General features: G+C 37.1%; 1 protein-coding gene and 1 long non-coding RNA gene across 3 annotated transcripts; one reads left to right on the forward strand and one right to left on the reverse strand.

The window, feature by feature from the left end:
- Positions 1-13,018: 13,018 nt before the first annotated feature.
- LOC125139940 lies at positions 13,019-13,678 on the reverse strand. The gene is made up of 2 exons (XR_007139105.1): positions 13,170-13,678; positions 13,019-13,080 (listed from the first exon to the last, which is right to left on the reverse strand). It is a non-coding gene; the product is annotated as an uncharacterized LOC125139940 (long non-coding RNA).
- A 253-nt stretch (positions 13,679-13,931) lies between these two features.
- Positions 13,932-17,142, forward strand: ptmab (prothymosin alpha b). Of its 2 annotated transcripts, none has more exons than XM_027158313.2 (5): positions 13,932-14,114; positions 15,976-16,038; positions 16,140-16,218; positions 16,329-16,414; positions 16,521-17,142. In XM_027158313.2, the coding sequence occupies exons 1-5, from the start codon at positions 14,070-14,072 to the stop codon at positions 16,563-16,565; spliced, it is 318 nt and encodes a 105-aa protein (XP_027014114.1). In that variant the 5' UTR covers positions 13,932-14,069; the 3' UTR covers positions 16,566-17,142. The 2 variants fall into 2 exon arrangements, with proteins under 2 accessions (XP_027014114.1, XP_027014113.1); XM_027158312.2 differs by having other exon boundaries at positions 13,933-14,114; positions 16,140-16,224.
- The last annotated feature ends 10,344 nt before the right edge of the window (positions 17,143-27,486 follow it).

The following is a 27,486-nucleotide window of genomic DNA, read 5'->3' on the forward strand; positions in this document are numbered from 1 at the left end:
TTGCTTTAAACATGGGGAATTGCAGCTAGAGACATTTTATTTACATTTACTTTGAAAAAAAAAAAGTAATTTGGCAAACATTTCCACTAAAGCAAGTCTTCAGCAAGTCTGTTTTTAATTTTCTTACCTTGCATTTAGCTCAGATTAGATCTCAAAATGAATCATGCATTAGTTAGAACAGTAATATATCTATATTTCTTTGAAAGACATAAGGGATACGTGACATAAGGGATAGATATACCTATGTGACTTCAATATAGACGTAAATAAGGAACCGCAGCAGTTTCATTTCCTTCTATGCAAATATAACGTGATATTATACTTGCATATAAGAAATGCACTTTTCCTATAAGTGCATTATATTATTGTTTTGCAAATGCACAGTAAACATGTGCAGCTCTGTATATTTGTGCACTTGTCTTGTTACTTGTGCTGGTTAGCTGGGGTACAACTGAACCCTTGATGCACGTGCACGCTGTTTTGTCCTTGAATTAAAGATTTTAATGCAGTCAAATCCGCGATCCATAGCGACTCCCGTCTCCACGTTTTCGTTTTCGCCCGCTATTGTTGGCTCGGGTTTCATTTCTCGTGTCGCGCCGCCATTTTGTGTCGCGCGCCAAAGTCCTGAGTCCTGTCATGGCGCCTTTGTTCCTCATCGGCAACACAAAGAATAAATGCACACCTGAATAATAAAGGTTATAACACGACAATTATACATGAAATATGCATTCCAGAATGCAGACTCTTAGATAACAAGTAATTGATGATATATAACGAGGTCAACAAGGCCCTGGAGCTGTATTTAAAGTGTAAAGGGAAAAGAAAGCACGTGTTTTCTGCGCATGCGCACATGCTCGTGCTTTATCACAATATTAGTCAGAGTTAGTTGGGATTCTACTCGTCATTGAGACACCAAACCTACTAAAACATATTTAAAACCTTTTTAAAATGACTAACAAATAAAATAATGATTGTTATAGCACCATTTGATGGTCATAACATGGTGCTACATGTAATGTTGACTCTAATTTGGCCTAGTCCTTTTTCTTTTCTGTATATTAGTTGTCTCTTCTCTAATGATTTGTATTTTTGATTGAATAACCCTTTGATTGAAGCCCCATAAAGATACTGAACTCCTTTGCCAATATGCCAAGCTGCTAAAAAATAGATCTATAAATATTAGTATTTTAAACAGAGTATCTAGCTGTTTTTAATTGTTCATCTGATTAACTATTTATTCAGAAAACTCCATATATAAAAGTTACTTGCTGCTTTCTTGGTATCATGATACCTGTGTGGTCTCAGGAAATATGTTTATCCTCTATATTTAGCACAGCATGCCTTGACCATGTATCGCCCCTATAATGAAGTTAATAAAACTTAATGTAACAAAGCCATAGTCTCAACAGTAGCTACATGTAGGCTGTTTTTGGCTGAACATCAACGCCTCAAAAATACGAACTAAGTTGGCATGCAATATTTAAGGTCTTAAAATATTTGCCCCGGTGCAGTTTTTTGTAAATAGATCAGCTTTTCTAATTGTAGCTGAGCTATTACTATTCATTCAGGCACTAAAACTATTGAGCCTGTCAGTATTAAACATCAAATGAACTGAGATTAACTTTATTTACCCAATGTATCACTGTGGATTAACAAACATGGCTTTGGCCTTGACCATGCACTTGCATTTGCTTCTCTAATCTAATGAAGTAAAAGTGTTAATATTAATTAGGATACTCAGAGTACTGTAATGAAACTTGCAGCTCTGTGTTATGGCCTGTTTTTGGCCAAGTTCCAATTGGCACTTTACTATTTAAGTGCACTGCATAGCCTCTGCACTTTCTGTAGTGAACTATGTGTACATTGCCAGTGGATTTTTGGATGGACATGGATTTATTTTACAGTTGAAAATCATAATTCTTCATAACAAGCAATAATAAGAAAAAGAAAGTCACAACAATCAATTGTTCTTTTTGTTGTCCCTTCGAATGTTTTTGGTTTAATCCCGTACGTTCCATACTAAGTGGACTAGGTATTGAGTACAACAATTTACAGTGCACTTTCTGTCCAACACATCACCATTTAGGATTGTGAATATGACTAAGCCTCCTGCTGTGATGAGCAGTAATTATTGAGTGCTGCTGAGATGGCCGTCTTTGTGTCTTTGGCTGTGACTTTTCCTAGCACGCATACATGACAATACTAAAGAAAGAGCTATCAGGTCTTTACACCTCTTTCACTTTGCATATCAGTGTATTTAAATGGAAATGTCAAACCCAGGACCACATGCTAGGATAATTACTTTAGTAGTTTTTGCTGTTTTAAGTGTATGTAGCTGAATATTCAAACAAAAACAATGTAGCGGATTAAAGGGGCATATGCCATAAACTTAGTCTTGTGTTTGAATTTTAATCTAGAGCAGGTAAATATTATTATAATGCACATTTATTGTATTTATGAGAACGGTAGTATTTGTCTTGCGCTTATACTATTTGCACTATATGTGAAGCCATGTTGCAATGTTGCCTTGGAGATTCTTTTGCAATAGCATTTTTAGTAGATGATAGAAAAATTGACTTGATTTATAAGTTCAAGCTGAAAGAGCCTCGAGGACATTGTGCATGCAGTCATTAAAAAAAACAACTTTATTATCTTATGATTAAAATGTTAAATCTGAAGGCCTCCTTGATCCAGCTGTGTTAATGTACAGTAGAGTCTTGCATGTGATGCCATAAAGATGACACTAGATGGTAGTAAATATCTTTAAATAATTAAAAATAACTTCTGCAAATAAATTTTCTAGTGAATTTTTCTATCATGTTATATTATTTTAGCCCTTTTTTTTAACATGCTCACTTGATCTGAGCACCATCTGTGATGTGAGGCACACACACACACACACACACACACACACACACACACACACACACACACACACACACTGATAACTAAACAAATTTAAAGCTATCTATGTGAATATTGATTAATGCTACATTTATGGAAGCATTAAATGTTACTTATGAACAGTAAATGGTGATACTCTGTATATATATATTATTTATTTATATAATTTATATTATAAAATACATTTTATAATATATTTTAAAATATATAAAGTATATTTTATATATTATGATCTGATTATGATATTTATACATATATTTAATATATATAAACTATATATTCTCTTAATTGTTTGATACATACTCGGAATGACTGATTTTTAAATGAATACCTTACAATATAATCAGAATCTGATATCATTACTAAGCTATTATTTTTATTACATTTTAAGAGTTCCTACATTGTTCAACTTTACATATTCTAATAATTACAGGGGGGAAAGAGTAGTGGGGGGGAAAAAAACATGCAGTTTCTCAGTATGAAAAGTCCTTTGTGTGTTACCCAGTTTGACCACAAGAGGACGCTACAGTGCAAAGAAAGATATAATAGGGCCTAATGTGTCTTACTAGCGTTTGATTTTATTAGAGTAATTTATGAGCAACATCCTGTTTTTTTTTTCCAGTTTCCTATTATTAATACAACCTACATGGGGTATAAAGTAAATCAAGGGAACGAATATTCAGTTAATGGTACAAATTACCACACGAAAACAAATAATGGGTCACATTCAAGTATACTTGAAAAAGTAAATGATATTTGTTCATAGAGATACCATTTTTCCAGATGTTCTGTCTAATGTAATACAGAGCCTCCAACATGATACAGAGGATTATAGAGCCAGATGTTATATAAAGCCAAGTAGGGGCGTTTTTTGTGCTGTTCTTATGCAGGGCAAATTATGTTGTAAGTTGTTGCTTAACTTTCATTTATTTGCCAAATTTAGAGGTTTTGATTGTGCTATGAATGATGACGATGAATTATGCTGATTCCATCTATTCAGTCTATCATTTTTCTGTAACTTTTTGTTCAAAGTGATTTCAAATATTAAGATATGCCAGGATTTGGATATTTCACATGTAAACTTAAATGAATTACTCAGGTGAAAGTCCAACCGGTCGTTTGGGTTCTTTCCAAAGCTCTGATTGCTCACATTGACCTGGTGAAATTCCACTAGAGCAAATGTGACAAGAAATGACAATGTATTTGCTGGTTTGTTTTTGATTTTTAATTCTCTCTCTCTCTCCCTCTCTCTCTCTCTCTCTCTCTCTCTCTCTCTCTCTCTCTCTCTCTCTCGCACGTGTTAACTCTCACTCATGATTAATTCACTAAACCCTTTCACTTGTCTCTTTCACTTGTGTTTTTTTTTCCACACGTACTGAAATGTTGCACAAGAACATTCATAACTTGTAAGAATCAAACACAGCACTGAAATATTACCTTTATAGCCAGTAGCAAATTGTGGGACACAACTGACAGTATTATGTGAATGTTGTTTTGGAGAGACCTGCAACAGGCTCCTTACTAAGTAAAGATATAATTAATATTTAATCAGATAGGAGAGACTCCGGTCATGCGGTACATGAGAAAGACACCTGGCCTTGTGTTGTGACCTGACCGTCTGGGTTTATGTGTGTGCATGTGGGTTTAGTGGTAAGCAGCTATGGCTACCAATGCCACTGCTAGCTCAGAGGTTAAAGTTCTGTTATAGTGTTGAGAAAGTTGAATTTTTATTATCCGTCATGTTACATCTTTACAATAACACCTCTTGATGATAACCAGAGCGCACCTCTGCATTAGTTTCTGTAGAAACCATCTTCAGCGTCCTCACTCTTAAGCCGGTATGCTAATGAGTCTTGGATTGTTGATCGACTGGAGGCTACACATCCAGCCACAATGGTGCATTTAATCTGACGCACATGGAACAATGCCAGCGCTTGTCTCCAGAGTGTGTCTCTACTAGTCACTGACTGTCCATGCTTTATATCACAGTTAATGAACCAATACACAGAGTTTACAGTACTGATCTTGACAATGAAATTATGCACCACGAGAAGTTTATGGCTCTCCTGGACAGAGCGAGAGACAAAATAGGCTCATAAAATAACGTTTATTCAGAAGAAAATTGTTCAGCTGTATATCGCTAATCTCTTGTGATTAGCATGTGAGGGTGTAATATTATGTATATAACTGAGGTAAGTTGAGATAATACGGTTTTGTAGTAGTATTATTAATATTTTGTGATTTTTTATGTATTCGTGTTAAACTTTACTGAGAAATGATCTGATAAATCATGTGTGGTAAGTCTGTAAAGGGGGAGAAGAAGAGTACGAAAAAAGGGAGGGAAAAGGATTAGCGCATTTAGGCTAATGCAGGTAGATTGGGGGATGGGGAATGAGACTAGATCAAATAGGAGGGACAGGAAGTCTCCACAGGGGTCTGAATGTCTGCAGTTAGGGACCTGTTTTTATTTAAAAAGCAACAATACAGGGCAAGTTAATTAAATATATTAGAAAACACTTTTCCCTGCTTTTGAATCTGTTGCTTGAATCTAAATGAATCTTAACTCGTTAACTAGTAGCATGTAATCGTTTTTTCCCAGTTCTTATTTTTTTTGTTGTGTTGGCATTCATAGGAAATTTTTGTAAATTAAATTTTATTTGAGTGTGCGCCTAATATTTAGAGCAAAGGTTTATATTAGCCTGTTAGCCTGACACACGATTTACGAATTAGCTACTGAAAAAATATTTAAACTTGTGTAAATCTATAATAATTGGAATTCTTTGCTGCTTGCATGTGACATTAGTATATGTGTGTGTTATTTGGGCTAGAAAGTTGTCAAAAATAAAAATGTTTCTCACGATTAGCTACAAAAATTTCCATTTTCTCTTCCGTACATATTAATGCATATTAACATCAGTATTAAGAAACATCCAGCATGTAATAATGACTTAAAGTAATGTTCAAGTGAAAAAAATCAGGATCAAGGATCGGAATTAAGTAGAAAATAATTATTCGCTAAATAATCCTGCAAAATCTAGCAACCCTGGACACTCCCTAAACATGCTGGAATGATGAGCGAAACGGTTCAGTCCTGAGGTTTGTACCCATCACTGAAGCCCTAACACCATACCTTCATTTTATTTTTTTTCCCAGACTGAGCTTCCTACTGTAACAACCAACAAAGTCATTACTGCGTTATCTTACCTTCGGGTGCATTGAAGCTTTGTGCACACAAAACAAATATGAAGCTGGTTTTATTTGTGTTTATAATCTTAGTGTTTTTGTCATATTCACACGTGTTGAATGATAGAGATGAATTTACTTAGTTAATTAAAAACGCATGGCGTGACAAACCACTGTATAAGTAGATTGCATTAAGACGAGTATATAATATTTCCCAAGCTTGTCTGTGTGAGTATACAGTTGAAGATAGCACATGGTAGCTTAAAGATTAAGGTTCTAGTGACTGGAAGGAAGTGAGTTTAAATCTCAGGGCTGTCACAGAGACACTGTTGAGCAAAATCGTTAAGTGCTCGGCTTCCAACCTCATTTGATAGTCTCTTTAACACTTTGCCGCATAAATAAATGTCTTTTTGTTTCTTAACTGTGTTATTCCTGTCATTTCCGAAAGCAGAATCTAGTCTCAGAGTCAGACCTTAAGATCTTCGACACTTTCCTGTTAAAGCCCTTATATATGCATTGGTTTCCACTGAGCACTTTCCAAAGTGGAATATAGCGACTGGACCTACAATCTTTAATTCAATCCAAACTTCTAACCGTTTTGCTGTTGGATATGAGTAAACAGAATTATCTGGGGGTTTTTTTGTGTCAGTCAAACTTGTTTCTGTGAAAGTAGGTGTTTCTTAGCCATTTTTAGTGCTGAAACACACCAGATTCTTTAAAAGAACTTTGCAGAGATAGAAAATATTCATTATACATTAGAACATGCCAATATGATTCTGATTACCCTGATCACCATTATATGCTCTCTTCCACCACAATTGCCCCCAGTAATACCCATAATGCACCTGAGCGCCATCTAGGATTACTAGGATGTTAATACAGCATTAACTTATCTCATGCATTATGTACTTACATATAAGGCACGAGATATATGAATGCTGTTTTAATCACAGTAAGTCATCACCGTACAGCATATTGAAAGTAGTTAAATAATTAATTTAAAAAGCCATATAAATCTTTTCTATACATTTTAAAATGAAAGCTTAACTGCAATTATGTTTTTGATTTACTCAAGTCAAACCGAGTTTACTAGTAAGCTAAACAAGAGCTTAAACAGTGAACAAAACCACTTTAATGCCTCTAAAATATTTAATATCGGAACTATTAACTTATATCGAAATAAAAAAGGAATAAACATGAAATGTCTTAAATGATGAAATTCCAGAATATTGTACAATCTAGAGTAGGAGACAACACATTCTTAGGACTGGATCTGAATAAGTTTGGAAAATAACATGTATTATGTTTAATATTCCATTATATGGAATACAGATATCATATTTGCAGCCAAATGGGACATGTGTTTGGAACATAAATGATCAAATAATATGCTATGGATAAAAGGTTTTGTGCAAAGCCCTAAGCCTGATCCATATCGCTTCCCTGATTAAATTTCTCACTGCTCCAGATCAAGTCTGAAATCTGTGAGAACTTTCTGTTTGTTGTTGTACTGTACTTCGTCTGCTTTTTCTTACTGAATCTCTAAAGCTGAAATTCCTTTCCATCATGGAGCTTCATTTGTTTAATATACTCCTTCGGCATCAGACACGCTGAAGCGTATAGATGTATGTGCAGGAAAACAGCTGCTTGTGATATGAATTAATGTGTGTAATATTGTCTGGGCTTGCAGGGAGCATATCTCAGATAATGGGACTGATTTGAGATGATCTCAAGTTTCAGAGTCATGAGTCAGTGTTTACGTACAGTTTATCTTGCTGATTTGTTTCTTCCAAAATGTCACAAGTTTTACTGGTCACTCAAATCTAATAGGTTTAATCCAAACCTCAAAAGCTCAATGATTCACAATGTTCCGTTGGTGAACACTTTATGAATGAAAAAATTTATATTGGAAATTTAGAATTTGGCATATGGACAAATATATTGAATACTGACTCATTCAGGAAATATTTCAGGTAATGATTATTAATTGATTTCATTCATTTTACTCCTTTCAATCTTGACATACTGGAATAGTCTTACTCTAAATAATCTTATTCTATTTCATTTGTTTCTACAAAGATACAAATGTGTGTGGAGTTTATTTTAGTGTTAAAAGTTTACTGTAAATTAAATTTAGAATGTAAACGCTCTATCTTGCACCCTGTAAGGTACTTTGGCTTGTCTACATTTTAAAATGTAATGTAGACCCTTAAAACAGAGGGGTTTCCTTTTTAGATAAGATCCTTTAAAAATCTGTTCAAAGAAGGACAGAGGGACTGCGTTTTAATTTTAAAACACTGTAAATGCGAGCTGTTGGAAGCTATTAAAAGCAGAGGAAGCTCTGTATATATATATGTAAAAAAATCTCTAAAACTATATGTTATAAATATACAATGTGCTAAAACCACTCCCACTTACTAAAAAGTGTCAACATTTCTTTGTCCCTCCATCACTCACGCCTGTTCTCATTTCACGGAGAGCATCATGCCTAATTTATGACTTCACACTCCCGGCAGGGACGACAGAAAGCCTTGCTTTTTTGTTTTTTTTAGGAGCTCGATTAGAATTTCTCTTTTCAAATCCTCACGTTCAATCCAGCGGATGCCATTTGTAGTAATTCATACCTGGTTGCACAGATTCATGTAAAAACAAGTGCTTCAGATGCAGCATGTTGTTATATCATCTCACAGATCCTACACAAAGACAGAGATGAGTTTACACAAGGATTTTCAATTTCTAACAGAGCTAAATTATGTATATGTCATTTGTCATCAGCATTGCAAACGCAGAGCGTGGATTACTCCTTGCATCCTACGGACTGCTTCCAGATGAGCTTCTCACAACGTGCTTCACAGCACATAACAATGCGTCCTTATTTTCCTTGGGGCTTTCCCTTTATTAAATATACACCAGGGAGCATGTGACCAACGTTCTATTATAACAAATCACAAATATCCTTCTATTGAAAAATATTTACTAATAAACTTAGAAATTAAATATTTGTCTGGGGAGTTTAACTACTTTAATAATAAAATCACAGTGGATCTCTTAATGCTGATTCATGTTCTTTATCAGTGGCTTTGACAGTAATGCAGATGCAAATCACAGGTTTTTATTAATGTGCTTGGGCTAATACTAGTCTGTTTCTTGCACAAGATGTACAGTTGTGTGTTGACATGATGATGATGTATTCTGTAAGGAGTTTATTTCATTTCACTGTAAGTCTTCTGTACGAAGCCTGGGTTTATTTCACTTTTACTAAGAGAGTCTCCACTGTAAGTGCTTTGTAACTGCTTTGTATAGCTTTATATATATATATATTTACTAAACTGTAACTGTAAATGGCTGATTTAGCAAATTGCAGTTGCAAAAGAAGAATAAAACAGACTGGATAGGCCATTATTGGAATATAATCCACTTGCTTGCCTCACATCGTCATGTCACTGATTATTTTAATAAATAGCAAAATAAAATAACAGATTTCTGTATATAAAAATTGACACAGCGCACATGCCCTTTAAATATGCTCAAATATTAATATATGCTTAAATATTTAGATTATTTAAAAACAAGGATAAATAAAAGTGGTATTTTCTGCTTATATAAATTATATAATTAAATATATATATTTTTTAATTAAGTTAAGTTAAATTAAGTTAATAAAAACTTTTCATCATATATTCATATTTGTTGATTTGTCTGAATTATCACACATATAATAAACCACAAGGAATTTTAAAAATCTGATTTTTATATAAACATATTAAGCTACATTTATTCCAATTTGATTCCACAAACTGTTGTATACTGATGATGGAATTTATCCTTGTGGTTCATTCTTTTTTATTTTTTTATTTTTTTATTAACATGATGTTGTTTTACAGTGTTATAGTTCTCCACCCAAGACTGATTCTGGCCATGATTAAGAGGTAGTTGCTGTAGTGTGCACTTCCCACTAGAGGGAACACCATCTATATTCTCTACAGGCTGATACTGTATGGGTTAAAGGAAAGAGGAGAAAAAAACAATGTAATTATTATGTAAATGTAATTATCTTTTGTTTTATGCCAGCAGGCATTGCTAGCAGGTCTCATGATGATGATCATGGTGATGATGATGAATAATTAATATTTTTGCAGACATGTCTGACATGACATTTATTTAGTCTGTACATGTGGATTAACCTGTAGAGGAAACATAAAAACGGCACAATAACTTCATTAGTCAGGAATCAGAATCATACTTTTTTATTCCACTCAGAATTTCAGATAGTGGAGAAGGACCTTCTCCTTCCCTGTGCATCTAATGTGGTTTTGTCTGTGTCTCTTATCTCTACTCTCACATTCTGTCCCCAAACACCAGTGTCCAGTCTGATCCTCAAAGTGCCAGTGTGACTGGAGGTTTTCACTCCAGCCGATCAGGGGCCTGTTCCCACCTGTTTATTCACTTCATCCTGGCCTTCAAACAAATAGTGATGGAAGAAGACATTTACATTCACAATGCATTGGGTTTAACGGAAACTTAGGATGTATCTCATACATCTCCATAATTCTCTAGTCAGTGCATTGTTCAGGGTTATTTCAAGGGCTGTATCTCAATCACAAAATCCTTCCAGTGCACTGGAACATTTAGTCCCTAAAAAATCTGACAATGCACCACAAAAAGAGCACATCAATGCTCATTATGTTCCTTTACTAAAAATTATGTCATATATCCTGAAATCTCTCAGCGATTACTTATGTGAATGGGTTTTAACTTGTAGTTCTACTGAATATATGTGGTTTGTTTGACTCTGGTGATATTTAAGTGTTTAATGATTTGTTTTAAAAATCAAGAAGGTAGCCTACGACCCTGCCTGAGACTCAAACTGCAACACAGGGCAGCATAACAAGTGCAAAGGAAGCTACTATTTGCCCTCTTCCTCATACATGAGTTCCCGAGACGCCCCCAGTTGTCTAGTGTTGCTCTGATTGACAGGTGACAGAGTTAAGTTGTCTCTCCCAACCAGAGACCATCAACAATATTCCTGCTCTTTTCTGTTGGATTACTGAGGAGCCTTTACCCATCTAAATTTGGCCATTTCTATGTTGTAACTCTGTTATAACACAAATAGTCTTGTGTTGTTAATAAACATGAATAATTATGATTAAGAACAAATTTACACAATTAGTATTTGACAAAAAAAATTTGGGGGGTTGTTCTAGATACCATGTAATGAAAGATGCAATTATCCAGAATCTGGAGGTTTGCAGAAGCAGCTATTTGATCATGAAGTCTTCCAAAACCCTCCTGGCTATGAGTGGATTCTTGCATAAAAAGCAGTGCTCATTGGATTCCATGTCTCCATCTCTCCTCCTCTGGCAGGTCCTTACATGCACAAACCCTCTCTGGCTACTCATGAGGAAGTGTTTGTGTGTATCTGCTGCATACAGCGACACACAATCTTCCCCCTGGCCAGATCAGAGGGTGCCGGGGAAAATGTGGAGCAGCGCTTGGGCTTCGTGTTAAGGGTATAAGGCTCTCCACCTGGCACACTTCTATAAAGTAACCGTCTTTTTTAATACTGAAGAGATTAAACTAAAAGATTTAGAAAAAAAACAGCAACGCTACAGAGGTTTGTGACTCACATTCTCTAAATAATTCTGTCCTTGCCGTGACCTCCTAACGCTTTTTTAGCTTAAAACCCTCCTCTGCAGCTTTAAAGACAGACAGATAAAGTAAACAGCAGATTTTCTTTTTAACTGAACAGTGAAGTTAATGATTAAAATGGCATTACTACACAACCTAGCACCATCATTACTACACTGCAACACCCCAACTAATAGCCCAATGAGCTATATGTTGTTCCAGCTTCAAGACGTGCCATGTCTTTGGATTTAATACCAACAGAATTTACAAAAATCTGTCATTTTATTACTTTTCCCTCATGACGCCACATCAGCACGACCTGAACATACATCCATCTTCTTTATTGTTTATTCTACACAGGATCTGAGATAACCTGGAGCCTATCCCAGGGGACTCGGGGCACAAGGCTGGGGACTCCCTGGACAGGGTGCCAACCTTTAGGCGGCAACACACACACACACACACACACACACACACACACACACACACACACACACACACACACACACACACACACACACACAAAACACACTACATTCAATTTAGAGATGCCAATCATCCTGCTGGGTTACATGATTTTGATGAAGCAGTCTATTTTGGGAAAAAAAAATTGGCAAATAAATACACTATTATCTAAACGAGATGACAGTTAATATACTGACTATTTTGCTTTTCAGTTTATACAATGACTAACCTTATTAATTTGATAGACAAATTAAAGAAAGCTGATGTAAAGTAATCAAAAGAAATGCAGTATTTCTGTTATCAATGAACATGTTTGTGGTTTAATAATGCTTTATAAATACACATCTCACATTTAAGTGCTCTGCATTGATGTAAAACTTTCTCTTTTCCCCTTTTCCTGAACAATAATATTTTATTCCTTTCATTTTTGAACGTTTGATTTGCCTTTGATAATGACTTTTCTAAACATTTGTTACTGGTACAACACAAGTGGAAGCTCTTGTCACTTTGTGCGCCTTGCTAAAACCTTAAATTAAACCTGAAATGTGTTAAACACAACATAATTCAAATTCGCATCCGTGTTCAAGCTTGTGCTTATCCACGTCCGGGATTTCCCTCGTACCGCGCGCGAGCATCGTTTGACTGACACTCTGCGCGACCAATAGCTTTCTCGGAGGGCGTGATGCGAGGGTTCTGTGCCTCGAACGAACCAATCGGCTTCGTCTGGCTGCAAATGTTCGTCGTCATCAAAGTAAAAATTTAAATGTAGGTTATGATGAATTAGTCCATGAACACCATCCACCCCCCCTTCATCCTCCACCTCCTCCTCTTCTTCTTCTTCTTGCTTGTTTTGTACGTCGCCTGACGCGTTTGCTTTTGTTCTAAAGATCTGTAATTAATCTAGTAAAGAAAAAGAAAGGCTTCGTGAAGGATTTATAACCTAATAACCCACTTACGGCTTGTTATAAAGCTTCACCGTGTTTACTGACCCCGACATCACACTCACGGGATTTTATCACCTTCATGTCAGACTAAGACTCATCAAAACAATTGGCTTGGAATTTCCGTGTTGGCGAAGTAATTAAACACAGAAAAAGACGAATCCGGAAAAAAAAAGTTTTGTCCCTTTTCTTTAGTCGGCCTTATTTTTTTAAAGCAAGATGACGTGAAAGGGAGGAGAATTAATATAGACCGTTTATCTAAAACCTACTTCTTTATCTGTGTGTTCCTTTTTTTTTTTTTTTTTTTGAAATCCTGCTCCTGAGTTTCCTTTTCACCGCGTTTTCCCGCTCTAACACCTGATTCAACTTATTAAACCTACCAAACCGGATCAATCTGGTTTTCGCGTCACACCAAAAGCGGTGTGTTTCGCTCGGTGAAGCGTCTCATTTTTATTAACACGCCTCTAATCTAAAGATCCGCCGGTGATTATTAAATACATATAGTCTACGTTCTACATGCATAGTACAGAGGGGTTTTTTCTTTCCCTTCCCTTCTTTTTTTTTTTTTTTTTTTTAGCAGGGGGTGTGTCTTTATCTTTATCTTCTTTTTCTTCTTCCTCTTGTTCAGTTGAATTAGCGGTTCGTATCAGGAGGCGTGTCCTTTTTTTTCCGTTTAAAAACGCTAGCCATTGTTCCACTCTTATGGCGTAGTAAGCCACGCCTCTATCCGACGCACAAGCCAATCACATCCAGGTGTCCGGCCCTTGTTTCTATGACCACGCCCACAAATCTATATTAAAGCCTGGTACATCGCATGCCGACGGCATTAGCTTAGAAGCGCTATATAAATAAAGAGCTTAAACTGATCCAGGATCAACGCGAGCGAGTCGGATTTATTCCAGTGTTTTTTTTTCTTACGTTATTTATATTATTAGTCAGTATAAAACCATGGCAGACACCAAGGTAGATTCCGCGACGGAAATCTCCGCCAAGGTAAGAAACGAGGCAAGAAAGTGGAGATAAATCTTTATTTTTCATTCATTTTATTTCGTCACGCGCTGCCGTTGTTACGGTTCTGCGCGCGCGACACGGACGGTGAACCCACGGTAGCGCATCACGTCCGTAAAACACAAAAATCCCCGTGAGACGGTGTTCCAGCGTCGATACATCAAACCGACTCACTTGCGAACCAATTTGGAAGCAGATCAACAAATATTGTCGAATCTTATTGTCGTGAATGTGCCTCGTTAACGCCAACATTGCGCGCGAGCTCTTTGTTTATAAGCTACAGTCGGTTCTCGGTTCCTCTTTGAACCGGACCACCGCGCCGCCGGAGCTTTATTCTTATCATAATTATTACACACGTAAACGTTTCTTCCTATTTATTCACCCCTTACTGACGTGATCGTGTAATTTTGCGCGCTGTTTGATTCATTAGGCCTCTGTTATAGATGTCCGCGTCTATAACAACTTTAACATCCCTTTTACGGTTTATAACTTATTTATTCGGATGTTCCTTCTTGTGATCCTGAGATTAAGCGTTTTGATGCACAAGTTTATTTTCGGTTGGAGTTTGTGATGGTGCTATTATGTAATAAATAATATGATGCTTTATCATATTTATATACGATTCATAATCACTCGTCTTGCCGTCTTTCTGCCTGTTAATAGACTACGGATCGGTTTATTTATTAGGTTGAGTCCGCTCCTCTCTCGTGTGTTCATATCTGCTATCTTGTTACTTCCGAGTTTACATGTTATTTAAGTGCTGTTAGTTTATATCCCGGCTGTATTTAGGTGTGTAACAAGACCGGATAAACGCGAAGTGCTCTGCAATAAAGACTGTTTCAGATCGCTGGACTTACACACAGCTGGTAGCTGGTGTGAAATACATATTACTACTGATGTTTATAATAACAATAGCGTTGCGGTCATTTATGTAGTCGCTCGTCCTTTATAAACACCCAAATATTATATTTATAGTTTCCGCTTGTTTTGGTTATCTATAAGGCTTCTGGACTTTTAGGGGTATATGTAGTGAATCATCTGCGGTCTTCTAGATGACCACGTTTCGGTGAAAAGCCGGATAAAGTGACTGAGCGCCTGCAGTTTGCTCGTCTCGACCTAAATCCGGTAGATAGCGTGAAAGCGCGCGGGAGGGAGAGAAGGAAGGAAGGAGGGGGAGTGGATCGAGCTCTTCTGGCTGTGCACCAAACCGCATACTGTACTACATAGTACGCAACCTATTTGCACTCACTGCGCACTACTTGTTCCACACTGTTATAGGACGGTAGTGTGTATAGTGGCCGCGCGCTACGGTTTGGCACACGAGGGCGCATGATGCGTTATTTTTGGGGTTATGATCTCGGAAATGATGTGAGAGAAAGACGGGGTGAGCCATGCGCCAGACCTTCTTTGTCCTTTCAAAGTCTTCCAAGTCAGCTTGTTTTCCCACCCCTGACTCGCCTGAATCTTAACGACTGTCCCTTTTTTTTGCAATCTGCTCCACGGGTGTGTCCTCGTAGCATATGGCGTTCACGAAATTGCCCGAACTACAATACCCATGGTATCTCGATAACACCGAAGTGTCGGGTTACAAATCATCTAACTCTTAAATGGGCGGGTCTAGGCGCCATATGATTGACAACTGGAAAGGCTCTGTCAGCCAATGGCATTGTCCTGGTCCTGGATGCACTTTTACGCGCAGCCTCACAGAGGGCGCTTTTGCGCCCCCTTTACGCACTCACCATCTTGGCTGAAGTCCACTGAACGTAATGATGGTTTTAAATAGCCGGGACATTCTTCTCTAACAAGGCGTCGTGTTAATGGGTATGTTTGTTTAATCATTTTACAGGACTTGAAGGAGAAGAAGCTCCTTGAGGAGAAGGAAAATGGAAAGGAGACTACTAATGGAAAGGTACCGCAAATACAAAATAATTAATTGGAGTCAAAATTCATTTAAGGACTGACTGAAAAGGCTGAAAGTGATTTCTAACCATAACAAATGTTTGTTAACAGGAAAATGAGGAGAATGGAGAGCCTGAGATTGATGATGAAGAGGAGGATGAAGTAGATGAAGAAGATGAGGAGGAAGACGGTGAGGGTGGGTGTTTGAGCCTTCTCGATTTAACTTATTCATGCCTCTCTTATTCGTAACCTGGTTGTCATTGAGTGCAAGTCTGACTAATATAGATATTCTTTTTGTAGGAGATGAAGATGAGGAGGAAGATGAGGAGGATGAACTGGGTGGAGGTACGAAACGAGGGGCTGATGAAGACGATGAGGACGATGAGGTGAGTCTGTATATCTGAGCACAAGTTAGGATGCATTAGAAGTTCAGCTTCCTCAGTTTTCTCCACACGTTTCTCTTTTCTAATCTGTGGCTTTTGTCCTGACTAGGAGGAGGTCGACCCGAAGAAACAGAAGACGGACGATGACGATTAAAAGGATTGTTGGCTGCTACTGATCTGGTGTAGATTTCATCTTCAGCACGTTTGTTGGAGCCAGTGGCATAAAGGACTCAAAAAAAATTAAAGTAAAAAAAATCAAACATGGTCACCCCACCCCAAAGTTCCACCCACTAACCCCCAGTGCAAAATTTTCTAGAGGGAACAGTCCACCATTGAGATCCCCAACACGACGACAAAGTTCACAAGACGAGGATTTGTTTGTATTTTTATTTACATTTTATATTTTTGTACATATTGTTAAGGGATCAGTCACTTGATCATGATCTCCTCTGACCAAAACGGTGCTTCTTTATGAAATTTTACTTGTTTGACCATGTCTCGCAAACTTTGGAAACAGAAACGTTTATAAAATCAGCCATTTAACTCTGAGCATTCCAGTCAGATTTTATGTATGAACTTTAGTTGTACCATAAACTAGTTTGTTTGTATGGGAGGGCTAGGCCAAAGAAAAGGAGTTACTTCTTATTGTTTTTTTGTTTGCATTTGTTTTACCTTGGCCTGTCTGTGTGTGTGAAATTTGTTCAACAATAAACCTGACTTTTATTTTGTGAGTTGTACTTGACTTCTGTTTCCTTTGGTGCTTCAATTCGCAGGAGTGTTTAGGTCAATTAAATTAGATCTTCAATTAAATAAGTTTGAAATGCTTGTAATATTGGTTGTAATTTGTGTGTGGCAAGTTATTAGTACAGTTATGAGCTGCTTATCGCTTGGATTAAAATACAGATTTGAAGTGTAGACTGAATAGCTCTGGGTCATGACCTTTAGTAAAAATTACTTTCTTTTAAGCAGCAGGGGCTTAACCTTTTTTTTCTTTCTTCCTATTAACAATTTGAGGCTGTCTGATCACTGGATTTCTGCACATACACCACTGCTTTAATGAAATGTGTGAATTCCTGTGCTGAGAAGAGCGGCCACCACGATAATGGGCTCTGTGGACTGTGTATCGATTGTCTGACCTGGGATGCTGATGTCATGTCTACAGGGGTGTGTTGATGTGTGTGTTGGCCAGCAGATAGAATGACATGATATACCACATACGGCATGGCGGGTTGGAGTAATTTTTGTGATTTGAGAATGACAGAAGGCTCATAAAAACTCCAAAGCGTAATAAGCAGCATACTAATTAGGCCTATACAAAATACACAGGGCTCACAAGCACGGGAAATCTCAGACAGTGTAATTCATCTGTGTGTCATGTCATTTACTTAGACTTTTTTAAAAGTTTCCTAGGCCCTACGGCTACACACACACACGCCTTGGGCATGCAATTTCATCTACCTTTAAAAATGTACCCTTTAAAACTTTAAATAAAATTTGACGTTAACCGATGTATATGTTAAGAATTGTTGAAGGGTTGCTGCACAAACTACAAAAATATTGTCAACAAACTTTTGTTACTGAAGAAACTTAGCAACTAAATAACTTTTCCCCAATTACATTTAGTCCACTTAGTCATCTGAACAAGTTTATAGCTGGAAAAGGAGGAGCTGTCATATTTCTTAACCGTTTCAACTACTTTATAGGAAAAACATTCTATTTGATTCTATTATGTATCAAATAGATTAGCCATATTGATGCTAAACACTGCGGATCAATTCAGATCTACATTAGCTAACAGTGAGCTAGTGATAGCATGCTACTAGCAAACACGCTAATGATTAGCAAATTATTGGCATTACGAGGAAATATCAATGGATCTCATACGTGTACAAAAATAGGTTACACGTAGACACAGATTTTTAAACAGAGGATGAATATATGTGTGTATGATTTATTTATTATTCGTAGTTAATGTGTATCTGTGCGGCGCACAGCAGCGCCTCTTCCGCCATTTTATTTTTTTCGCGCTGCACGTCGAAGCTGCCTCAGCAATGAATTGTGGGATATGAAAGTTCGCGGCAAAATCTCCTCAGCCGCCTAGTGGCTATAAAGTGAACTGCAGGGAACTTAAACGCAAGAACATTCAATCTAAACACGACCGAAGTCTCTTCCGCCGCCTAGTGGCTATAAAGTGAACTGCAGGGTACTTAGAAGTCTCTTTCGCCGCTTAGTGGCTATAAAATGAACTGCAGGGTGCTTATAACTCAAAAACATCAAATCTAAACACAATATTTAAGATGTAGTGTATCTTATAAAATGGTGTAATAAAATGGAATAGAACCCTTAAGCCACTGTGACGTAAAAATAGAATAAAAAAACAACCTTTATGAAACCACGATAGAATCAATGGGTCACACGAATCTAAAGTCACAGTGACAATAGAATAGAATAGAATAGAATAGAATAGAATAGAATAGAACAGAATAGAATAGAATACTGAGGCCAAATTGACACACTATAATATATAAATACACTGCTTCATTTCACTGGAAGAATAAAAGAGAATAAAACAGAGTGAATAGAATATTGACAGTATAGACAGTGACAGAATAGAATGAAACAGAATAGAATCCTAAAGCCTTATTTACATAATAAAATATGTAAATATGCCATTTAAGCTTCACTGACAGAATACTTGCAAACTGAAGGACTAATCGTGTTGTGGGACAGCTTTTATTACAAATATCGTTTTTTCTTTTACTGCCACTCTTGCAATTTAAAAGCAGTGGTTGTGATCTGGAGCGTCTGAGTTAACATTATCCTATAACCTGACTAGCATCATATCATATTGTATTGCAGATGGTCAAACATAAAGTTCCTTCACGTTGTTAGTGTGATTCACTAAAAAGATCGCTTGTTAAAATGATTACTCTACATAGTTTCAACCCCTAACTATGATTCCTGTTGTTCTGTATTATCTGTGTTTCTTAGATCATGAACTCTCAGCAATCTGCTTCACACATAAGATGCTCATGAGCCGCTTCAAATTACTGTTGGTGAAACTTTACATTCTCCTCACACCGAGTTCCTTTGTTTTCTCATCTCACTGAAATGCAGGTGGCCATTTTGCTTCTTGAATACAAAGACACAGGCAGCTGTGGCCAATGGAGCTGAGGGGCTCTGGATGGGGATGGCAGGGCTCTGGGGAGGCACCGGGGCAGAATTACAAAACACCCCCCACTATCAAGGCTCTTTCTCCAGGCTTTGTTGTCCCCACACACACATACACACCAATCTGCCTTTTGTTACCACTCAAACAGTTTAGCAGACGCAGCCTCGCCTACCAACGCTACTCCTCGAGGGGCGCCTTGTATTGGATACGGCTGCGGAGAGCAAATGTCCAGGGAGCGTGTTAATTGCCCTTGAATGCATAAGCTGCAGTTACTTGCCTCATCGAATGAGGTTTAATAACGATAGCTAACCTTGCCAGACCTTCAGGATTAGGGTACGTAGTGTGACAACAGCAAGTCGGTACAGCTCACAAGACTCGACCTGTTTTTCTTTTTCATTCACAGACAGATAAATACTATATATAAATAGTTAACCTACAATTCTACATTTAGGATTTTAGTAGACTGCCTGAGATGGCATGAAACATCAAGCAGGCCTACAGGCTGAAAATATCAAGCTTACATCACATTAACTAGTGCAGTGTAATATGCAACTATTTAAACTCAAGCAAGTTCATTAACACAGCTAGTAAAATCACAGGCCCTCTAAAATCTCAAGTACGTTCCAGGTTAAAATTGTAGGCTGTGTGTGTGTGTGTGTGTGTGTGTGTGTGTGTGTGTGTGTGTGTGTGTGTGTGTGTGTGTGTGTGTTTGATCAGGTACTACTAATATCTCATTGTGCAAACTCTTACAACTGCACCTTATTCCACAGCACTGCTGAATTCTCAAATCCGATAAGTCAGAAAGTGTTGATTACTTTTCTAAATCAGCACCTTCGATAGTAGTGCGGTTATAGGATACTGTTGCTATAGTAACAATCCATTCACCGGGACATGTACGCTCGATGCTGGACACAGTTTAAGACTAATAATAAACACGATGTTGTTTAGGAGAAATGTGTAATTATTGAAATTCTAAGAAATTTATAGAAGGATGCTCTTTGAACTTTGAACATCATCATCATCATCATCATCATCATCATCAGGACAGAGGAGTTTATGCTTTTTACAATTTCTCTGCAAGAGGACCAGCTATATCTATCTATCTATCTATCTATCTATCTATCTATCTATCTATCTATCTATCTATCTATCTATCTATCTATCTATCTATCTATCTATCTATCTATCTATCTATCTATCTATCTATCTATCTATCTATCTATCTATCTAAAATAATATTAATTGAGCAAGCCACTCTCAGAAAAGCTGGCTTGCTTTGTTGTATGTTAATTTGACCACCAGGGGGCACAATTATACAGGTCTCAGTTTTTGAAAGCTTGAGAAACATAAAAACGTCATTTGTTGTATCAAGTGAATAATAAAAAGGTCATAAAGATCACAAAGCAAGTAGCAAAATAAACTACCTACCTTTAAAAAAATTTATAAGAATAAAATTATAAGTGACAAGCTTTGATTTGAATCAACTTTGTCATCAGTCTAAAATGCGTAGCCAACTTTATTTAATCATATTAATTTTGATTAATAAACTTGTTTAAATCGCTAAATGTTTATGGTTTTGCTAACAACATTTTTTTTCTTAAGACCTACATTTCTATTGTTCCAACTGTAATTGTAGCCATTACATTTTGATTTGTTCATAGCAGTGAGCCGATTCAGTTCTATGTGAGTCATTTTTCGGAATCATTAATATTGTCCGTGATTCATTTACAAATAATACCATCAATAATTCTGATAACATACAAAAATATGTGATTTTGTGAATCAGTACAAATATTGATTTTGTATCATAAAATCATGTAAATAATGTTATTATATTATCATCTTGGCAGATAAAATGGTGTAGGATCACATGGGGGCGTGTGAAGGTATGTGTGTGTGTGTGTGTGTGTGTGTGTGTGTGTGTGTGTGTGTGTGTGTGTGTGTGTGTGTGTGTGTGTGTGTGTGTGTGTGTGTGTGTGTGTGTGTGTGTGTGTGTGTGTGTGTGTGTGTGTGTGTGTGTGTGAGATAGAGAGAGAGAGAGAGAGAGAGAGAGAGACAGAGAAAGGGAGAGAGACATAAAGAGAGAGAGAGAGAGAGAGAGAGAGAGAGAGAGAGAGAGAGAGAGAGAGAGAGAGAGAGAGATTTTGTATCATAAAATCATGTAAATAATGTTATGTTATCATCTTGGCAGATAAAATGGTGTTGGATCACATGGGGGTATGTGAAGGTATATGTGTGTGTGTGTGTTTGTGTGTGAGTGTGTGTGTGTGTGTGTGTGTGTTTCTGTGTGTGTGTGTGTTTGTTTGTGAGTGTGTGTGTGTGTGTGTGTGTTTCTGTGTGTGTGTGTTTTTGTGTGTGTGTGAGAGAGAGAGAGATCGAGCGAGGAAGAGTGTGTGTGCGTGTGTGAGAGAGAGATCGAGCGAGGAAGAGTGTGTGTGTGTGTGTGTGTGTGTGTGTGTGAGAGAGAGAGAGAGAGAGAGAGAGAGAGAGAGATCGAGCGAGGAAGAGTGTGTGTGTGTGAGAGAGAGAGAGAGAGAGAGAGAGAGAGAGAGAGAGAGAGAGAGAGAGAGATCGAGCGAGGAAGCATGTGTGTGTGTGTGTGTGTGTGTGTGTGTGTGTGTGTGTGTGTGTGTGTGTGTGTGTGTGAGAGAGAGAGAGAGAGAGAGAGAGAGAGAGAGAGAGAGAGAGAGAGTGCTTCTGTTTTGGTTTTGTCCCTTAATCAGCATTACTAGACTGCCTTATATGTTTGGCTTTTCCTCCCTCATGTTGTTACGTCTTACTGTTACAGCTGCACCGTCAGCTACAAACAGATGCTCAGTTATATCACTGATCCACAGTCACAGTTCAGTCCAAAACGAAATGTACACATTTTTATGCTGATGAAGCTGTATGTAAAATATAGACAGGTTTGTAGCAGAAGACTAATGTATTTTGAAAGGAAAGCTTATTACAGTAGTTTAATATCACGTCTAAATCTTTACACGGTAGTCTGAAAAGTCCATCAGGATTAAATAATAAATACTAAACACATCAAAATTTATTTCAATAATATTGGGATGTATTTAAATTATATTTAAAGGGTTATAATAATATAATAATAAGGGTTAGATCAGGTAAACATGACCTTGTACATGAGACACTAAAAATGTTATGATTTTTGGGGTCAAAGGAACATTGTGTGTGGTTCGTTCTTTCTTTATTTATGTCTTTAACTGTTATGAGTATGTTACCAGATCTGCTCATGATGTTACGAGGGTTGTTCATCAGTGAAAGTTCCTTAACAGCTGTTTCTCTGTGTACTGCAACAGCTATATATGGTTGAAATGACAATAAAAGCTTCTTGACTTGACTTGACTTGACTCTTGACTTTCTCCTCCATCCTATCTTTATATTTTTCAGGGTCTCACTAAACAAACACATCTCTCTCTCTATCTCTCTCTCTCTCTCTCTCTCTCTCTCTCTCTGTCTCTCTCTCTCTGTTTTTCTCTCTCTCTGTCTCTATGTCTCTCCCTTTGTATGTCTCTGTCTGTCTCTCTGTCTGTCTCTCTCTTTCTCTCTCTCTCTTTCTCTGTTTGTCTCTGTCTCAGTCTCTCTCTCTTTGTCTCTCTTATTCTCTGTCTGTCTCTCTCTCTCTCTCTCTCTCTCTCTCTCTCTCTCTCTCTCTCTCTCACACACACACACACACACACACACACACACAAACATGCACACACACACACACACACACACACACACACACACACACACACACACACACACACACACACACACACACACACACACACACACACACACACACACACACACACACACAAAATTAGACATTGAAGGCACTGCATTTAGCTTTGCTTCATCATATCCTAGACCATTATATTGAACAGAGACCCCTTGAACTTACAACACATATGTTACTATAATTCAGAAAAAACCCTGTAGATCTAATTATTTCATTACTTTAGTAGTTTTATGAGCTTTTCCCCAGTGAAACATCTACTTTACGATGTTTAACTCATGTGAAAGTATCTCAGCATGTGGCCAGCAGATCTCTCAGCAGATCTCACCCCAGTAAAACATACTGGAGGAAATGTAATACTAATGATTGATGCAGTTAAGATTAACAACGTTAATACTTTTTCACACTGCCGAAGTGAAGTCTTAACAATCGTATCTAATCATTACGTCAAAGCACCGAGGCTTTATTTCCTAATCACTATTTATATTGTTGAGTCACACCAAACAATTAGGGACAATAAAGCAAAACTGATCTAGAATCCGTGCTCCTGTCCTACGCAGTACAGCAGTGATTTGTTGACTGCTTTTTATTTTTAAATGACTCTTTTAAACGAAATGATTCACAAGACCTTTTCATACGTTTTCACAGACATATGCACCAAATTAAACACGGCAACAATCTTATCAAGCATATACAACAAGGCAATTTGTATCTCAGCACATCCGGACACATAACATCCAAATATTTACCGGAAATAGGTCACTCTGATTGGTGAGTCAAATTAATCAAAGCAATGAGTCAAATAGAATAAATCGAATCATTAAATTAAATAAATAAGTATCAATAACTGGTCTTTTTATTTATTTGTATCAGCAAACCCTGGTCCTATTTTTATTAAGGAACCATGCACTTTGTGGTACACTGTGGTATTGTGTGTGTGTGTGTGTGTGTGTGTGTGTGTGTGTGTGTGTGTGTGTGTGTGTGTGTGTGTGTGTGTGTGTGTGTGTGTGTGTGTGTGTGAATGCAGTAATTGAAGCGAGTAGTGACTGAACGCTCAGCATGTTCTCCAGAGTCAACACATATGGTCCAGCTGACCTTCCTAAAAAGTTAATAGCTAAAGGGTCTATAATGAAATAGCATATGTTTTCTTTCAACAGAGACCACATGGGTCAGGATTCTGCTAGTTTATAGCTGTGAGTGTATTGCTGATGTCTGGCGTTCACAGATACACACAAAAAAAAAACAGATGAAAGCAATACAGAAAAAATGATGGTACTGTAAGTGTATATGAACTGTCTGTATGTCTGTGTGTGACATATCGGTTATTACTGATTAAGACTGGAGTCAATATAATACAATATATTATCTATATTCAAAGAATTATATCGATAAGTGTTTTACAATCACAAACTTAAGCTGGTCTTACCAATAAATAAATAAATAAATAAATAAATAAATAAATAAATAAATAAATAAATAAATAAATAAATAAATAAATAATGACTACTGTGTAAAGACGACACAGGCAGTTAAAAAATCAGGATGATCTTCTCAACTCCATCACTTCTGAGTGACACTGGAGTCAATGTGGACCGGCAGGGCAGGGCTTGATTTCTGCGCAGGAAGTGTAAGCACTTTGTAGCTGTACACTGTTGTGATTTTGTACCACTTTTAGTCACACAAGCAACTGAGTGAATATGAATGTAAGTGAATTGAATTTAATGTTTTAATTTTTGTCGGTAAATAAATGTGCAAGTAAGATAAATTCTTAAATTACAAACTGCACCTTTAATAATAATAATAATAATAATAATAATAATAATAATAATAATAATAATAATAATAATGAGTAAAGCGTTCCTAAGAAATGCTCTGCATGTGTAATACTTTGGTATATTTATAGACTGGGCAACAACTGTAGGTAACATAAACCTCCTTACAGAGAAACTCTCAGCCAGCTCTAGTGGAAAAACTGACTCACTCAACTGACTGTTGGATGGGATTCATTTTAATGAGCCAGGGGTCAACCGAGGTCGTTCGTCCCACATGAACCATATCGATGGAACGATGGTGAGCCAATCAGCTATCAATCTGTGATGTGAAGAGAGCACTTCCTGACTGTGTAAATGAGACTGATATGGCGGTAACACCTCAAAGCACGATTTCACGTTTATGGAAATGCAGGACAGGATTTACATCATGAATCGGGGCAGCAAAGGTCTTATTCCAAATGATGGCATTGGTGAAAAAAAAACATACTACAGAGATAGACACATACTATTGATAGTGTTGTGACTATGTAAAACATTTAGACTTACAGACAGCTGCCATAATATTGCCACCAGAGTGGCAATTAATATATAATAGATTCCTTCCTATAAATTTAGTAATGTCAGATACTTAGATAAAAAATCTTTGACCATTCCTACAAACCGAACATTTTATTCTTAGCTCAGGGATTCATTTTTTTTGGTACCAGACCACAGTTTTTTATATAAAGTTCTAATTTAGAGACTGAGATATCCAAAACATTGACTTTGTGCACCATATGCATGTTTATAGGTTTGAGGTGTAATTAGTGTTACCTTGGACCCAGAACAATTTTTTATTTTGGGTGCCAATACTTTTAAAGTTGACGGTTAGAGATATTTGCTTGGCTCTTTGAGATCAGAACTCTGAGCCTTCCGGTCAGTCACGGATCATAAGCTGTTGTTAATCAGTTTAATCTTCTTAAAGGAACGTGGAGTGAAATATCTTACTATATGATTCGTGGATGGTTTGAATTTTTTTCATTTTGGACTTTTAACCACCAAAAGTCTAAGTGTGGTGTAAGGTGTGAAGGATATCTACAACAAAATGGCAATTACACAGAGGCACGCGGTTACGTCTTCTTTCGAAACCACAGCTGATAAGATAACAAATGTCAGCACTTCAGCAAGCACGCAGCTTCTATTTAAATAAAGCGTTGCTGTTTTTTAGATAAGACTTACATTGTGTGGTTGAAGTGGAAGAAACATAAGAGTGTGTGAAATACAGGCTCTTCATGAATCTGCTCCGGTTTATTTGTCTGTTCTTATCAGCTGACAAACATCAAAGGTTCTTTTCAGAACAGTCGAGGTGAAATGATAGCACGAGAAAATGCTCACCGGATAGCGGATTTCCATTGTGAGGTGAAAAAAAGAGAGAGAAGCAATTTACGATTAGCATAACTAAGAGCAGCATCAAACAACAGCGTCTAATTGACAGGTTGTAAGATTAGATACAAAGCAGGACTGATTCTGTTTACGAGAGTATTGGTGTGTTTACAGTCCAGTATGTTGAAACAAGTCCTAATGTAATGTCATATGATTGACGTGAACTCTAATGAGGATGCTAATGAAGTCTTATTGAATGCTATTGCTTAAGGAATACTTCTCCAAAAGAATTCCCCACCTATGGATGCCCATTAGTAATTAGATGTATATCTCATCCATGAATCTTTAAACATAGGCATAAAAATTTCAGAGCCTTTGATCACATCGATTACAGAGTTTAGTGATATTATTTGTAATAGACACAAAAATCTGGGACTCTGTAGAAAATACTTAGCTAATATTTGTCATGCTCATCTTCACCATCCTTATAGGTTTAGGGAAAAGTTACCGGAGTGAATGATGGCAACCGAAAAAAGACTTTTAGATTGATCATTTCTACTGATGTTTTCAGGAGGAGTGCTCAACACAGAGTGCCAGATGGATGGAGCAAATCTGCAAGCAGTGCACAAATCATTATGCTGAGACACACAAGCAATTCAAGCCAGCAGTGTTTTCCCACAACAGCCTCAAAGACATTCAGTAATAACCTTAAAATTGCCCTTTTAGGTATAACTGCACCTCCTATTCTCTCCTTTCTGCTATGAGATCACCTTACACTGGGCACTATAAGGAGTGTGTGAGGAATAAAGGCAATTCAAGTGGGAATGAATAGGCCAATCCATCAGGGTTCTCAAGTGCTACTCTGGAATGAAAAGACCAAAGTGTGTTTGAATCACGCTAGCAAAATTATGTGATAGCTAAGCTCTAGCTCATGTTGATGTAGTCATGGCCAGTTGATCCTTAATGTTTGTGATAGAATAAAGCAAAATGTGTGTGTGTGTGTGTGTGTGTGTGTGTGTGTGTGTGTGTGTGTGTG

Source organism: Tachysurus fulvidraco, chromosome 22 (genome assembly GCF_022655615.1).
Source record: "Tachysurus fulvidraco isolate hzauxx_2018 chromosome 22, HZAU_PFXX_2.0, whole genome shotgun sequence".
NCBI classification, from domain to species: Eukaryota; Metazoa; Chordata; class Actinopteri; order Siluriformes; family Bagridae; genus Tachysurus; species Tachysurus fulvidraco.

What these genes read in the sequence shown, in the direction of transcription:
- ptmab (XM_027158312.2), top strand. Translation starts at nt 14,070, where the DNA reads ATGGCAGACACCAAGGTAGATTCCGCGACGGAAATCTCCGCCAAG. An exon ending in AGGAGACTACTAATGGAAAG is followed by an intron (nt 16,039 to 16,139) that starts GTACCGCAAATA and finishes GTTTGTTAACAG; the next exon opens with GAAAATGAGGAGAATGGAGA. An exon ending in TGAGGAGGAAGACGGTGAGG is followed by an intron (nt 16,225 to 16,328) that starts GTGGGTGTTTGA and finishes TTCTTTTTGTAG; the next exon opens with GAGATGAAGATGAGGAGGAA.